The sequence below is a fragment of the Salmo trutta genome, chromosome 21 (genome assembly GCF_901001165.1).
Source record: "Salmo trutta chromosome 21, fSalTru1.1, whole genome shotgun sequence".
Taxonomy (NCBI): domain Eukaryota; kingdom Metazoa; phylum Chordata; class Actinopteri; order Salmoniformes; family Salmonidae; genus Salmo; species Salmo trutta.
This window is the reverse complement of record NC_042977.1, coordinates 12,720,752-12,736,165: the sequence shown is the minus strand read 5'-3', so window position 1 is coordinate 12,736,165 and position 15,414 is coordinate 12,720,752. Positions and strand designations below refer to the sequence as shown.

The window sequence follows — 15,414 nt, the reverse complement described above, 5'->3', positions numbered from 1 at the left end:
CTTTCTCTCTTGTTATCCCTGTCACCCTTGTTTCCCACATTCTCTCTCGTCCTCTAAATGTTTATTTCCCTTCCACGCTGCACTCTGTCTTGCCCTATTGCAATATTAATATTAGCCTGTCTTTGACCGTTTCTATGCCCCCCTGAACTTTGTTGTTCAATCTAATGTAACATTCTTGCTGTATTACAAACTCAACGTTGTAGTGGCAACTATATGTCGTTTATTCTAAAAGTAGAATAAGAAGACTGTTTGCAAATCGTTAGCTGTGGCTAGCTATGTCATAGGTGAACAAAAACACATTGAAGGAAGCCTTGTGTATAAAGATCTCCAAGCATTGCTTTATTTAGGGTTTATTTTGCAACATCACTGTTCGAACCTACATTGTTAAGATAAAAAATAATAATGCCTATGTATTACTCTCTCCGTCATTTTAAATCTACCACTGGACCAATTAGTATGACAGAGACAGCTGGAGAGAAACAGTAGAACTTTTAAATATCACAGTCACAATGGAACTCAACTGGAGGAGACACATAGACGACCAGGCGGTAATACCTTCGGTAGTCCAGGGAAGAGAAGGTAAGGAAATGGCGGGAGCCCATTGATTACAATGTTACAACTGACAACTACAGGAATCCCCAACTCGGGACGGTTTATGATACATTTACAACATGAGAACCTTTACATTTGCCTTACTAGTAAACATTAATAGATAAACTTCTTCTTCTTAATTTACATATTGAAATCATTTACATTGTCAGAGTGGATGGACTTGATGGGATCCCAGCACAGAGAGAATCACAGACATATATTTGACAAGAATTGAAAGACTGGCCACTCCTCCAAGTGCTTAAAGAGTAACTTCCTGGTACAATAGGAAGTTCTGTATACTACTCCCCCAGCCCTGAAGGACCCCCTATTCAGTTTGTGTAGGGATGCTGTTACCAAGTCACATCAGAAGGGGTAGATGGCGAAAATAGGTGTAAACATGAAATATGCAGGTTCATTTCTCCAGGTGTGTATCTGCTTGTGTTGTATCGTCTTCTTTTGGTGGTGCAGCAGGACACACTGAGTTGAGACACATCGTTTGCTTACCTTTGTGGCCGTTTTTTTGTTCAGAGCTTTGGATATAAGGGAATCATAAATGGTATACATGTTTATAATTGCATATGCTTCCCTCCCCTCTGCCCAGAGCAAAATGTAATTAAAAGCGTTGCACATTTAGTCACTGAAATCATTTTCTCATTACCAAGCCAGTCTCCATACAAAGTGGTTTAATACTGGCCATTAAGCTGGTAAATTAGTCACTTCTAATTAAGCAATTGTGGAGAACATGGCTTGAGTTTATATTTATGTATGTGCTTGCCTTTTTAGAACGTGCTATGTAGATACAAGGCCTAATTGAATTGTTAATGGTCCCACGGTACAAGTAGTCTCTCAATGGCACCAATGCCGGCACAGATTTATTTTTCCCATTGAAGACCCAAATTCCCTTAAAAGTGCCTCTATTCTGTAAACATTACGTAGCAAAATATTTTTCACCAAGTGCAACACTAGACAGGTAAATAGTCCTAAAGGAAATGTATTTGCTCAGCTGTAGAGACCCTATGTATAGCCTGGTCGTTCACAATGTCGGGTTTAGAGTCCATTTCCCGTTTAATGGTGTATTTCCATACAGGATTTGCCTCAGTGTTTTACCCAAAAGGCTCAGACTTTTCTGTTTCCATCTACGTGGACCGGCACCCGTGTCTCACTGGGCCATGGCTCCGGCGGACCTGCTCTTACGTGGGGCAACTGTTTTGATTATGCAGAGGTTGTTGATTCTGCTCTTAAAAAGTCCTCACTGTCAGCACTAGTTACGGAAACACAATTTCCCTAATATTCCCTAAGGGTGTACACACTAGTGTAACACTGGTGTTATAGTCAAAAAGCAGCATAAGAGTAAAGACTACCTAAACTCATCAGGTGTTGTTGGTCAAATAAGTATTATTATTTTTATGCGTGCTTTGTTGTGTTTCAGTCTGCTGTGTGGGAAGCCCAGAAATTAGGCAACTGTTAAAGCAAGAAGCAGGAGAAAACTCGGTCCAGGGTGAGATAATGTAATTTAGTTTTTCTAAACTTTGGCTACCAATGTCCCGAAACCCTCTGGGTATGGTTCCTATAGGGCTACGGAGGTTACAGACATGGGATGGGTGGGGTGTAGTCTTGATGCCCCGGCTAGGCCGCACTCAGATCCTCTGGCTCAGTTAGGCAGCGTGTCCAGTCCCAGGGAGGCTGCGTGCTGCTTGGCCCGCATCCGGAGGTTCTCGATGCTGGTGGTCTTGCTGTTGTGGCTGGGGAGGGATGCAGAGGCCTGGAGCAGGGGACTGTTCCACACCTGCTGGGCCGCGTGGTGGGACAGGGACTGATAGTATGACTGGCAGGGCAGGGAGCCCAGAGGTGCCGGGGACATGTTGACGTTCATGCCCAGGTAGGGCAGGGAGGAGGGGGTGCCCATGTCGAAGGAAGGGTAGTGCACCATGTTGTTGGTGGCAGCCATGTGCTGGCGGAATTGCTCCTGCAGGCGGAAGAGGCTGAGCGGGGAGGAGGAGTAGGAGTGGCTCTGGGAGATCCCACCACTGACACCAATGGACGAGGGCGTCACAGACGGAGAGACCATGGGGGATTCTGAGTAAAGGAAAAAACGGATAAGAGTCAAGAACATTAAAGACGTCCTCCAGAGATTTTGTTTTTTACTTTTCCAGTTGAAAAGCGATATTGCAATTATAAATACAGTAAAGCAGGGGTCTTCTACCTTTTCTTGCCCCTACCCCCCACCAGAAAAACCAGAGACCCCATCATGTAGCAAAATATGTTGTTTTTTTTACATATGTTGTCTTATCATCCAGTGAATGATAATGGAAAGGACAAATACTCAACATTTTAAAATGAATAGATTTGGTAGTAACTCCAAACTAGGGCTATGACGATTATGGAATTTGGGTTAATGATTAATTGACATGCAAATGGCCACAGTTATTGTCATAATTATCATTTTTTTGTTGAAAAATGTTTTGAGCTAATAATGCATCTTTGACAGTCATATCTAATGAATACAACACAGCTTCGGTGACACCCCCGTTTCAAAAATGAATTGTTTTGACCGCTTAAAACTTTTGGAATTAAAGTTTATCCCCCTAACTGTGCCGTTCTGCTCGTAAATGATTACTAAATTTACCCACTTCATATAAAAATGTAAAACTACTATTGGGTAAACTATATCTAATTGAATATAAAGTTGAATCCCCCCTGCTAAAATGTATGCATTATGACGATTATTATACGATAATTGTGCTAGCCCAACTCCAAACACTTGTTCGCTAATAGCAGCTTTTTTTTTGCTGGTTTATTTGTTGTTTTTTGTTTATGTGGATCCCCAGTAGCTTTTGCAGAAGCAGCAGCTACTCTTCCTGGGGTCCACAAAAAAAACACAAAACATGACAAGTAACAAAACACTGATACAAGACAGTCACACATTTTAAATAACGATATACAAACAATAGAACAAAAAAATTTGACAAACAATACAACTAAAAAAATTATGTGAATACGCTCCGTAACAAGTGTTAGCAAAAATGTATGTCCAAGTCAGGAAAGCTTTCCAGCAGCCAGTGTCACTTGCCACGACTGGTTCTCACAGATGCTTTTTCAAAGCCTATGTCAGATACTCTAGTGAGTGTAATTAGCTCCAATGAGTGTAATTTGCTCAATATTTGAGAAACAAAGTTGACATCATTAGAAAGATGATATTCCACCTCATTTCTACTGTAGGTATAATTCAAAATTTGTTTCGTCTGTTGTTGCTAGCGATATTCATAAAAACATTGAAATGAAAATGTAAGTGGCACTTTTTTTACATATATTTTCGCGGACCCCTGTAGGTACCTCAGTGGACCCCTAGGGGGCCGCGGACCCCCGTTGAATACCCCTGCAGTAAAGTACACACACAAAAGGGCAAAATAATGTTTTTTAGACACAACTGCAAACTTCAAGGAGCAGGGCATTCAAGGAGTTGGTCCGATGGTGACTTTGAACGTCATCAACCTCCCCCTTGCTTGAGAAGCAATAGAGAACAAAAGAGGAAAGCCCCCCACTTGTGCCATTTGTTGTGGTTACCTGGACCACTTATTGAGATATGCCTTTTGTTAAGTAAATCAGGTGTTAAATCAGGTGAAAAGGAGACTTTAAACTAAGTTTCTCTGGCAGGCAGGGAGGCAGACCTATGTATAACTTACTAAGAACCAGCAAAGCTGTTGTGCCACCTCTTAATTTTCCACTATGACTGAAATGAATTGAAGTTGTACGACAATGTAAGTATTTCATATGTTTACTCTTAATTGACTATCCTGAAGGATGCCTCTAAATTTGATTGACTTTGTCTGTTTTCTAATGCCCCCCAATGAATCTATGTATATTAGAGATGCACAAGTGCCAGTCATAATTTAAGACCTTGTCCTTACCAGGTTTGGGACTGAGCCGCTTGCAGGGTGGAGAGACATTGCCTGGCGTCATCGCCCTCTCACTCTTGAGCTCCTCCCTCTGTGGCTTAGACTCCTCCTCCTTATCCGTGGCGTTGTCCTCGGTGGCCGACTCGCAACCTGACTGTTCTGCCGAGGTCACATTTAACTCCATGCTAATTTCTGACACCAATGGACAGGGCGGACCCTCAACCTCCAAGGAGGAAGAGGAGGAGGATGGGGGGAGCTGGTTCTCTGGAGTGATGGTGGTGGGAGAATCCTCCTTGTCACCTCCCTCTCCATTGGCCTCCTTCTGTTTCTGGAGCTGCTCCTTCTGCAGGCTGCGCTGTTTCTTGCGGAACTTGGCCCTGCGGTTCTTGAACCACACCTGTTTAAAATGTGCCAGGTTGGGAGACGGTTAGAAGCATGCTCTCTGATAATTATAAAAAGGTGCTTGAGAAAGGTGAATTCTGTGTGTATGTGTGTTTTACTATTTGTCTTTTGAGAACTTGTAAAAAAAAAAATATGAAAATGACCAAAGTAATTTTTCTGGCATTTTTTGCCCATTGTTAAAGAAAATATGATTGATCAGATACAATACATAAATATTTCCTATATATACCAATAGTATTGTGTGTATTTCAGACTATGGTACTATGTATTCTGAATGTTAATTCTGGAGTGGCTGTGCCTTCCATACCTGCACGCGGGCCTCGGGGAGGTTAGTGCACATGGCAAGGCGCTCGCGCATCACCACGTCGGGGTAGTGGGTCTTCTGGAAAGTCTTCTCCAAGGCCTCAAGCTGCTGCGCGGTGAACGCGGTGCGGCTCCGGCGCTGTTTGCGATGCTGGGACCCGTAGCGAGCCTCGAGGATGATGTCTTGAAATGTGCAGCCGTTGGAAGAGAAGAGACACGGCAAGTTTAATTAATTGGATAGGGGAATGGGCAGTGCGAAATATGTCAGAAAGTTATAATGAATTGAAGTGTGTGTGTGTGTGTGTGTGTGTGTGTGTGTGTGTGTGTGTGTGTGTGTGTGTGTGTGTGTGTGTGTGTGTGTGTGTGTGTGTGTGTGTGTGTGTGTGTGTGTGTGTGTGTGTGTGTGTGTGTGAAAGTTTGTTTGTTGGACTCAATTACCAGCAAGTCTCTCAGCTAGGGTGAGCGCGTGCACTGAAGGTCGGTAGTCTGGCGCGTGCTGCGCCTGTTGCGCGGCCTGCTGGTGCAGGTTGTACATGGCGCTCAGGGAGTTCATCGCGTGGAGAGAGTAGCCGTTCACTCCATAGTGCTGCATGATGTCCACTACCTGTGGTAACACACACATAAATCATGTTAGTATTTGCTTTCATGTTTTTATTTGTCTATCTCTAAGGAGAGATGTTCGGGCTGTTCATAGGCTATTTTTTGTGTGTCTAAATTCTAACTGTTGCCTAAAATGATCTGACTCTTTATGATATTTTCGATACTGTGTGTAGTTAGGGCCTAGAGTAGACAGTGGTGCACGTTCAATTTATGCATACAGTATTTCATAATTTGATCACCTTATGAAAGTTGCAGACCTTTCGTGTTATCTGGTTGGTTGATCCTTGATAAACCATGGCTTAATTTGTTCATGTTAAAATGTGAATGTCGTTTGGCGCTTGTAATAGACTAGGCCCAATCATCTTGTATGTCCCTTGAAAGTGTATCTCCTTGGTGGTCATTTGTATCGGATAGACATGCATTTCCTTTCGCCACGGAAGAGATGGCTCAGATTTTAATATCTGGACGTTATCCATTAACATCCAATTATTGCTTGGTTCAAGCCATTAATTATACAAAATTATTTTAATTGGGGTAATTATCACTCGTTCACTTAATGGAGCGTGACGGGTGCCTTATAAATTAATTTAATCACTTCATTTCCCGGTGATCGCAGCAAAAGTGCAAATCCCATTTGAAAGCGCTGCATACTTTGAGAGATCATTGCGTTGATTAAATGCTCGAGGCTCGCTAGGATCTTAATTTGATCACCCTGTTGCAAGATAACTTTCCTGCAATGCAGGACATTTTAAACTTGTAGTGTATTTCAGGTTTAAAAAGGCTTTTAAATTTTGTAATTTCCACTTTGAAATTTCAGACTTGATTTTCCCTTACGCGAAATGTATCAATCCCTACAAAAAAATGTCCATGAATTATAATCACATAATAATTAACATTTCCTGTTGCTGCAGGATTATTTTCCTGTTGTAGCAAACTGGCTCAAATTAAGATCCTGGATCTGTAAAACGATTTGTTCCGGGCCAGGATGGTAACCTGAAATCACAGAGGACTATATTGAACGGTTATGATAGGCTATTGAAATACCTTCTGCCAATACATTTGCTTTAGAATGATGTCCTTTGGTTAGCCTATGAATTTTAGCAGTCACTCTTATTCCATTTTAACTACCATTTGTTGGACAGTTGGTTTATATTAAGCTACCATAAACCTAATCAAAATACCCAAATTATAGCCTTGAGTTTATTGGACAGAATAACTTTACAACAAGGAATCAAAGCCTTATATATAGGTCTCCGAGGGCAACTATCTCATCCTCCATTTTTTTTAGGTCCTTCGCCGCTTTAAATGAAACGCTTCAGGACACGATTAGATATGTATTAGTATCGAGGTCGTTGACAAGAAGGGATATCTTTGAGGCTCGAGCAGTTGTGACTATTACAGAGAGGTCCAAGAAATGAATCTTCCTATGCATGGCAGGCATCTGGGGACTTGGAAGCTAGAGAGAGTTCCTAGTCTTAAATTGCCTCACTATAGCATTTTGACATGCTAGGCCTGGGATGTAGCCTAGAAAGTTTTTTTCTTCACCGGTGTCTGTGCTCCTTTAGGCCTGTGTTCATTGGCCCACTCAGCATCTGCGATACAGAAAGTTCACCATTGGTTACTGGGGACAAAATGTTTCTAATATGAATGTTTTGAATGAAGACGAAGCAAAAATGTATATGTCCATGCGTAATTCGGCTGACTGAAAATGTAGGTATTCAAGTCATTCAAAAAGGTTGTCGTTTTTCGAAATGTCTATTTCCCATGTTAAAAATCTGACATTTTACATAAGAGCATTATACAACATAATTAACTGCCTCAAGTCTTGCCCCAAAGCTAAATAAGCTGTTATAATTCAAATTAAGTCATGAATTTAATTTATCCACAGATAATTAAATTCTGAAAACCGTGATGATGCACTTTATGCAGTCTGTGATAAGGATGAAATTGATGTATTTAATTGAATATTAAATATAATTGCCAACATGTTTGACAAGTAAGCCTCTATTTGAAGTTAATTCACTTCACAATACTTAATCGAATATTACTTAATCCGTTGATCATGTTCATTTATGATAAAGTAAGACCTTAAATTATAGGCTATAGTTGTAACCTGCGCAACATTGAATAGGCCTGATAATAAACTATTATATGTTGCTGTTGTTGTTGTTATTAGTTATGATTATATTTCTATTATTACTTTATAACGTTATACCCTAATTATAGTATGAATAATATTGATCATTGTGTTATTACAAAATGTATTTCAATATTTGATTGAGTTCAAATATAGATCTCTTTTGGGCTATGATAATTGTTTTACTAATTAAATAAATGAAATCAAACACTCCATCCAAATAAATACGAATTTTCCTTTTTTCCCCGTTGCATTATGAAAAGTTTTTGCAACAGCTAATCATTTGAGCAATAATATCAGACATAGCGCCATGAAGCTGATGTCCATTTCGCAGCGGTCTGTGTGTGCAAATGGGAGCTGTGGGTGTGTAAATTATGCCCGCAGTGCCCATTCCCAACCTATTAAGTCACTGCAGTGCCTGATGAATGTGATCACGGGGCAAGAGGGAATAGTTTAATTCGCCTGGACAGAAGGTGCTTCGCTAAACATTTACTTTGCTCCCCAAAGTATTTGAGTTGAATGGGGCCCGCTTTCCTCCTTCCCCTCTCTCGCGGCCTCTTATCCCATCGCCCCGGGGCAACGTTTTGGCTGAGATGTATGGCTTCTCAGCGGGTAAAATATGCATGTTTGATCCCCATTTGGCTCCCCGTCTAATGGAAGTGCAAATAGGTTTCGACTGCGAGGCCCTCCATTCATCATCAACAGTGACACGGACGGACGTACAGTGCGGTTCAACAGCTTCCGTGTGTGTGTGTGTGTGTGTGTGTGTGTGTGTGTGTGTGTGTGTGTGTGTGTGTGTGTGTGCGCGCGCGCGCGCGTGTGTGTGCGTGGAGAGAGAGGAAAACCAGGGAAAGGCTTATACTGTAATTTTTACATTCACGCTTTTCATGTGTTTCCTTTTTGATATTGATAATAAGCATTACGCCTTTATGATAGGCCTACCATATTTACCACACAAGCCTGCTTATTCTGTCTAGCTGCCATTGTTGTCTATTCATACGCCTATCCTTGCTCCGGGCTGTATGTTTGAGTGCCACAGGCAGCACTGCTCATTGCTTCGATTATTAAAACGTCATTATGTAAATTGGCATGTACAGTGCAACTCTATGATCTGACTAAATTAGGAAAATGTTTATACTTAAAACCCTTGGGCCCTAAGCGACTCGTGTATGGCAAGCGACAATCTGCCCGTGGTGTAAGACATATTTGCTATTCCAGACTGCCAAAGGCCGCGAGACAAGTGTTTGATTGGTGAATTTCACGTGAGGAGGAGGCAACACGGGTTAACAACAGCCAAAACCGAACTATTATTCGTTCATTTACGATTCAACCATCATTTAATTGCAATTTCATATTGACACAATTGCTGAACTGATGGGTGGAAAATGAACTTTGTTTGAATGTTAAGAATTATGAAAGATAAATGATAGGCCTACAGTCTTAGATTTTTATTTTTTTTATTTTTTTGCATAGAACCAGAAAGTTAATTGTATGCTTGCTTCATATATGGCACCGCTTAAGGTTATATATAGAACGCTATATGTAACCAATGTTGGTTCAGTGAAGAACAACCCCTGGGGTTCTGATCATAGAACCCTACAAGAGTGTTCTATACAGAACCTTTAGTGGTGCCATATATGAACCAAGCAATATAACCTATTTTGGTTCTAACCAGAACCTTTTTTTCTAAGTGTACATGATGCTAAATTGTGTCTGTTATGGCTATAAAAATAGCAATATAAGGCCATGAAAGCCTCCAGCACAATAAGTTCTTGCATCATGATTCCTAGCTGGAAATCGCTGAAGTGCTTCCACAAAACACTGTATATCTACATATTAATTTGTTTAGTTTTTTAAGATAATTTTTTTGCATGACCTCACATTGCATGAAATAGCCTTGCCAAAAGTATCTTCGAAATGTTTTGGATAGTTTTCTACATCAGATTTCAATTCAACAAAAATGTACATGAATCTGTACGAATTCAAAACAGTTCTACGTTATTCCTTCGAGTCTTGCCGGATCTGCACCCAAAGTATAATTACTGTAGCTGTAAATAGCTGTAAATGCTCGCTCGATATTGGCACAACGACGACTTCTTGTAAAACATAACATCGTGCAATTACGATAAAGTATTGCATGCATAGAGTGTGCACCAATACATTATTTTTGTCACCATATTTGTATCAAAACTGTTGTTTCCAGCAACGTATTAACAAGTTACAAGTTTGATCCAGTCCTAGAGATGTCCACAAAGTTCCTACCTCTCGCCAACACAGCCAAGTTGTCTTTGGATGTTCTGATGCTGAAGTGTATCCCGGTTCTAAAGTGATTTCTTAGGAGTCTTATTATAGCAACGTCTCCTTGTTTATAATGTCCACCTTTCTCGTGCTGTTCATGCGATTTGAGAGGAACGATTGCAAGTCCACAGTTCTGTCTTATGTGAAACGCGCACTCTGCTACTTTCCGCGTGACTGAATCCTCTGCGTCTCGCGCTCAACATAGGAAGCTGCCATCTACCGGGCCACGAGCTGAAGAGGGATTTTAAAGCGTGCTCTGTGAGGTCATGTAAGCTTTCTAGTGGTCCTTGAAGCTGTCAATCAAAGAAAGAGACTATTTCTCCTCCACTAGTAGCAGGCGTTTGGCCAATGACCATATACTATTCGAAATCATAAACTTTACAATATGATGTCTGCAGATTCCCATATGTCAGTCTACTTCTATTTGTTTTGCATTTGTGTTTGAATTGATAAACATTCAGTAAATGTATGGACTAAGAAGAATACCAACTCCTTTTAATTCTGGAAAACAAGTGTAAAAAAATAAGTAGGCCTATATAAGATGTTTGTAATAGATGATGAATATTCTATTTCATATTTTTCTTGCCTTTGGGGGATTTTTGATATCAATGAATACGTAAATTGTTTTCATATTGTGTAGCCCATAATTGGGAGATGGATTACATTGCCAGAATTAAAACGCGGTTCAATTACATTTAAACTTAGATAAAATAAGATTGAAGACTTATTTTCTAATATTTTAAATAATTGTACAATAATTAATTGTATTGATTTATAAATGTAAAATTTGTCATTTTTTTTATTTCAATTGTGGTAGCCTACAAAGTTTTTTCCCCCCAATGACCAATGACAGACATTCTCGTTGCAGTTTAATAAAAAAAAAATCTATCCATATTTACATTTTTTTTTTCGTAAGACATTTCAGAATGAGTTCTTTTTTTGCAATTAAATGTTTATTTCTCAGAATACTTTGACATTAGTGACGTGCATGGATGCAAGTCTTTGCGTTTTGGCGAACCGAATACCTTATAGGTGGGTTTTTATTTGCTTTTCGGCTTTCCTCATGCAATTGGAGTAGAGAGCGTGGTGGAAAGACTTTAGAGAGATCGCTAATAGATGCCAGGCTAGTGCCTTTACAATCTCTCCCGGCCTTGAAGGATTTGGGCTAGGATAGGGAAGACAAGACGCCATTCCAGCCTCCAAAAACCCCTGTCTTAAAATGACTGCGGGTAAGAGGATTAAAACAATAATGCCCTTCTCTTCTTGAAAGGTTTTTAGAGAAGATTTCTTCTCGCAGAGCAAAACCGTTTAGGTGGGAATTAAGGGCAGCGCAAAGTAGCCTTTTAATGTAAAGCTTGCATATTTTGTAAAAGATTATTGGGGAAAGAGGGCAGCGTGAAACTCCCTAACCGGAGTTTTATCTCTGGCCATGTTTCTCGTCCACATATATTTGAATTGCAGACAAAAGATCATATGGAATGAAGAATATTGCATTTTCACCCTCTATATCACAAATGCCCCCGTTTTAAATATGTATGACACTCAAATGCATGAATATGTTTGGAGTTTGAATGTGTAGACTGTTCTGCAATTCAAGTAGTTACATTTTGAAGGAGAAACTTTCTTTGGGAAACGTACACTTATGTCCAAATGTGTGTGTGTGTTTGCGCGTGTTTGTGTGTGTGTGCGTGTGCGTGTGTGTGTGAAAGAGAGAGAGAGAGAGAGAGTTGGTGTTTTACAGATACCCAAAGATGTGTAGAAATTACGCACGTATTACGCACAGATTTCACTGTAAACAATGTTATACATTTAATTCCAATTCTATTCGAAAGCGGGCCTACTGCTGTCAATATCTGCAGTCTGAAGCTAAACCACAAGAAATATGATTTTGCATGGGATGAATCCTAAACCTTCGTTTTTTGTATACAAAAGTTGGAGAAACTGGAACCATTATGGTGCACTGTTGTGCAGTAAACAGGATTACGATTTTCCAAGAAAATAGGGTTAAGGTAGTTTTATGTTTTTACACATTACCCTTAGACACTAGATAATATAGTGCTACATATTGTCTAGATTTCCATTTGGTGGTATACGAATCATTTTTCTCCTTATGGTCAATAGGCACAAGTTGCACGCATAGAAGTTGGTCCTAATCTTTGCTTTAAATTAGGCTATGTTTGGGTTGAATTATGACAAGATTTTGACTGTATACTTCGTCCTCTTCAGAACTATTCACTTCGTTAACAAAATTATGTAGCCTATACTTGGTTAAATGAGCGTGATTGAAATGAATGTCATTTCAATGAATGTCATTTCAACGTTATAATAACATTAATATTATATGCCTAATAATAACCACCACAATAATAATGTTATGATTATTATTATGATTATGTGATTGTATTTGATTTTATCAGATATTATACCATCCATGCATAGACTATTCCGTTTATGGTAGACTATAGTAATTTCAACAGTAAAACGTTTTGCTATACTGTTTCTTTGCCCCGCAACCAAACTCGTGTCCCTCTCCGGTTTTCATCGCCTTCGTCTATCACTCGGTTTCTTCTTGAGGTCTGAGAAAGAAAGAGGATTAACTTGTGAACCAATGGAAATAAGAACTTAAACGGGAGGTAAATCTAGGCAATGTCTCTTTGTGAGGACCGTTTCTAAAGCAATTAAAGCGAGAAAGAGTTCTTCTCAGCGCCTCTTCTCCAAAGCTGCTTTGCGCTGGGCTTAGCGCGACTACTGTCCAGCGCATCTGAAAGGTTTAAAGGCCCGAGTGTCACAAGAGCTTCCCATTAAGAATACCTCTCGAGCCCTGCCAAGTGTCCTCACCTTTCCGATCTATAACCCCACGGTCCTGGGACTGGAAATATTCCAAGGTTTATCCTGGGTTTTTGGCGGCCTGTCACGCGTTATTTTAGCTCTCATTTTGATGTGATTTGCCTTTAGGCCTATTCGTCTAGTAATAATTCCCTATGGCCTATTCATTGATCTCTATATTATGTGTTTTGACAATTGAAAGCATATAGCAGTTCATTTTGAAATAACCTATAACAGCCTATAAAAAAAAAGTTGATAATGGCGCGTGGGAACTTAATTCGTCTATTTGATGACTGACCTCAATTTTATTTACCTAAAAATGAAAATAGACTACTTTTTAGATTTGGGAGAAAAACAGAAGAGGGAAAAATGTCTCACTGCCAGTGAATACTGTTCGCTAATAGCTAATTAATAGTCCTAATGATGTTTCTGCAACTTCATGAATACATTAGGTCTGCAATCCAGCCAGCTTTAGCCTCCGCAGCTCCATTCAAGGGTATTTCAGCATCTGTTCATCCCAGGGCAATTAATCATTTTGATGTGTAGTTTAAAATCGACTTCTTTCAGGAGACCTTTTTTTTGACAAGAATAACAAAGCAATTTGCCAGGAGCCATCTCTTAGACACGTTATTAGCTTAAACCCGTTTTTTTTTACTCCCGTATTTTCCAAATTAGATACCTGCGTTAAAGGGACAGGGCCACTTTTTGGTTTATTGTCAACGCCACGCCTCCGAATCCTCCTGAAATCCTTTTATTCGTGACAAGATCTCAGGATCTCCTCAACAAATCCCCCCTCTAAAAGTTTTCAACCTGTCAGTTCTCTCTAAAAGCTGTATAATTCCCCCTCTTTTTCTCTCCACTCAATCCCCTTCTCTCTCCTCACCCTCCCCACTTTTCTCCCTTGTCTCTCTATCCTTCTCACCTCTTTTGCTACCCTTTCTGTTCTTTCGATTTGTACCTTTTACCCCATTCTTTTTCTCATTTTTTTTTGCACTCTCTCATCTTTTTTTCTCACTCTAACCCCCTTTCTCTTTCCATCTCCCTTCTCTCCTTCTTCCTCTCCCTCTCTCACCCCCTTTTCTCTTTCGTTCCCTTCTCCTCCTCTCTCTCCCATTCTCTCTCTATCTCTCTCCCTCTTCTATTTCCCTCATCCTCTCCTTTTTCTCTTTCTCCCTTCTCGCCCTTTCTCCCTCTCTCTCTCTGGCCCGGATCCCTCCGCACAAGGGGCCCCATTGTATAGTCCTAATCCAGAGGCAACACAGCTTTAGCGACATGGAGGGATAAAAGGCCCATCAAGCCCACAACTTTATGGGGGCAAATCTCTCCATAATCCCTCGCTTTATCTAAACAAAGGCCCCTCTGCCTTAATCCACCTTCGCTTCGAAAAATAAAAAAGAAAGGGGGGAAAAAAACTGAGAGGGGTATAAAAAAAAATCTCACACACTCTTGGGTTGAACTGGGAGCTCAGACCCAAAGGAGTGAATTTCCTGGAGAAACTAACCATTACTGACAAGCTTTTGTCATCAGTTATAAGATTGCCCCTGGTAACCACAAAAAAAGCATTGAGCTTGCATGCTTTTTGTAGTTTACAGTTTGCATTTCTCTTGAGAGATGGTTGCATGTTGCTGAATCAGTTTTTAGAGGCAGTGAGATGAGAATCTGCTCTAAAATGATCAACTTCACGTACAGTCATTCAGGGGGGCAGTTTTATATTGCTGTTCATATCTACATGCTTCAACCTAGTGCTCTATAGGGTTAAGAAAGATGCGTCCAGTATGTACTCACAGCCTGGGTATGTCATTTTGAGTCAACATTATTTCTGACACAAAGTGTGTAAGGTGTTATGAGTTTGTATTAAATGGGTTCCTTGTGCACTGTCACAGCAAAAATGGCATGCCAACAAGTATTAAAAGTATTCACTTCAGTGTCACCAAAAGTGTTGGAAATGTCAGCATATCCAGTCAATGTATAACAATGGCTTGTTCGGTCCTTTCAGCTGCTGTAGCCTTTATACTCCCAGTTAGTCCTGTAGGATGAGAGGGCTCATTAAGGGGAATGATTGGAGAGCTCAGGGCTCAACCTCATTACTGACTGGGTGATTAGTACTGAATCAGCAGCTTATGATGGAAAGGCCAGCAGGGAGGAGAAGTGGTGGTGGTGGGCCACAGGGTGGGGACACCAGCATCCCCAGAGAGATGACCTATTGATTTGTGGCATTCAATGCAGTGAAATGTAGCCATTTTGAGCACCCACCTGCAGTACTGAGGGTTTATGTTATTGGATTTTATCAAAACTGTGTGATCTGACCAGTGCAGACATTTGAGCCGATTATTACATCTCAGTAGATATTAGGCAAGAGGT

The 15,414-nt window shown here is 40.4% G+C and overlaps 1 protein-coding gene across 2 annotated transcripts; it reads right to left on the bottom strand.

Moving 5' to 3' along the window:
- Positions 1 to 150: 150 nt before the first annotated feature.
- Positions 151 to 10,987, bottom strand: LOC115156712 (diencephalon/mesencephalon homeobox protein 1-A). 2 transcript variants are annotated; one of them, XM_029704315.1, is made up of 5 exons: positions 10,192 to 10,987; positions 5,631 to 5,796; positions 5,197 to 5,375; positions 4,500 to 4,884; positions 151 to 2,667 (listed from the first exon to the last, which is right to left on the bottom strand). In XM_029704315.1, the coding sequence occupies exons 2-5, from the start codon at positions 5,782 to 5,784 to the stop codon at positions 2,243 to 2,245; spliced, it is 1,143 nt and encodes a 380-aa protein (XP_029560175.1). In that variant the 5' UTR covers positions 5,785 to 5,796; positions 10,192 to 10,987; the 3' UTR covers positions 151 to 2,242. The 2 variants fall into 2 exon arrangements, with proteins under 2 accessions (XP_029560175.1, XP_029560176.1); XM_029704316.1 differs by lacking the exon at positions 10,192 to 10,987 and adding an exon at positions 7,338 to 7,439.
- Positions 10,988 to 15,414: the final 4,427 nt, after the last annotated feature.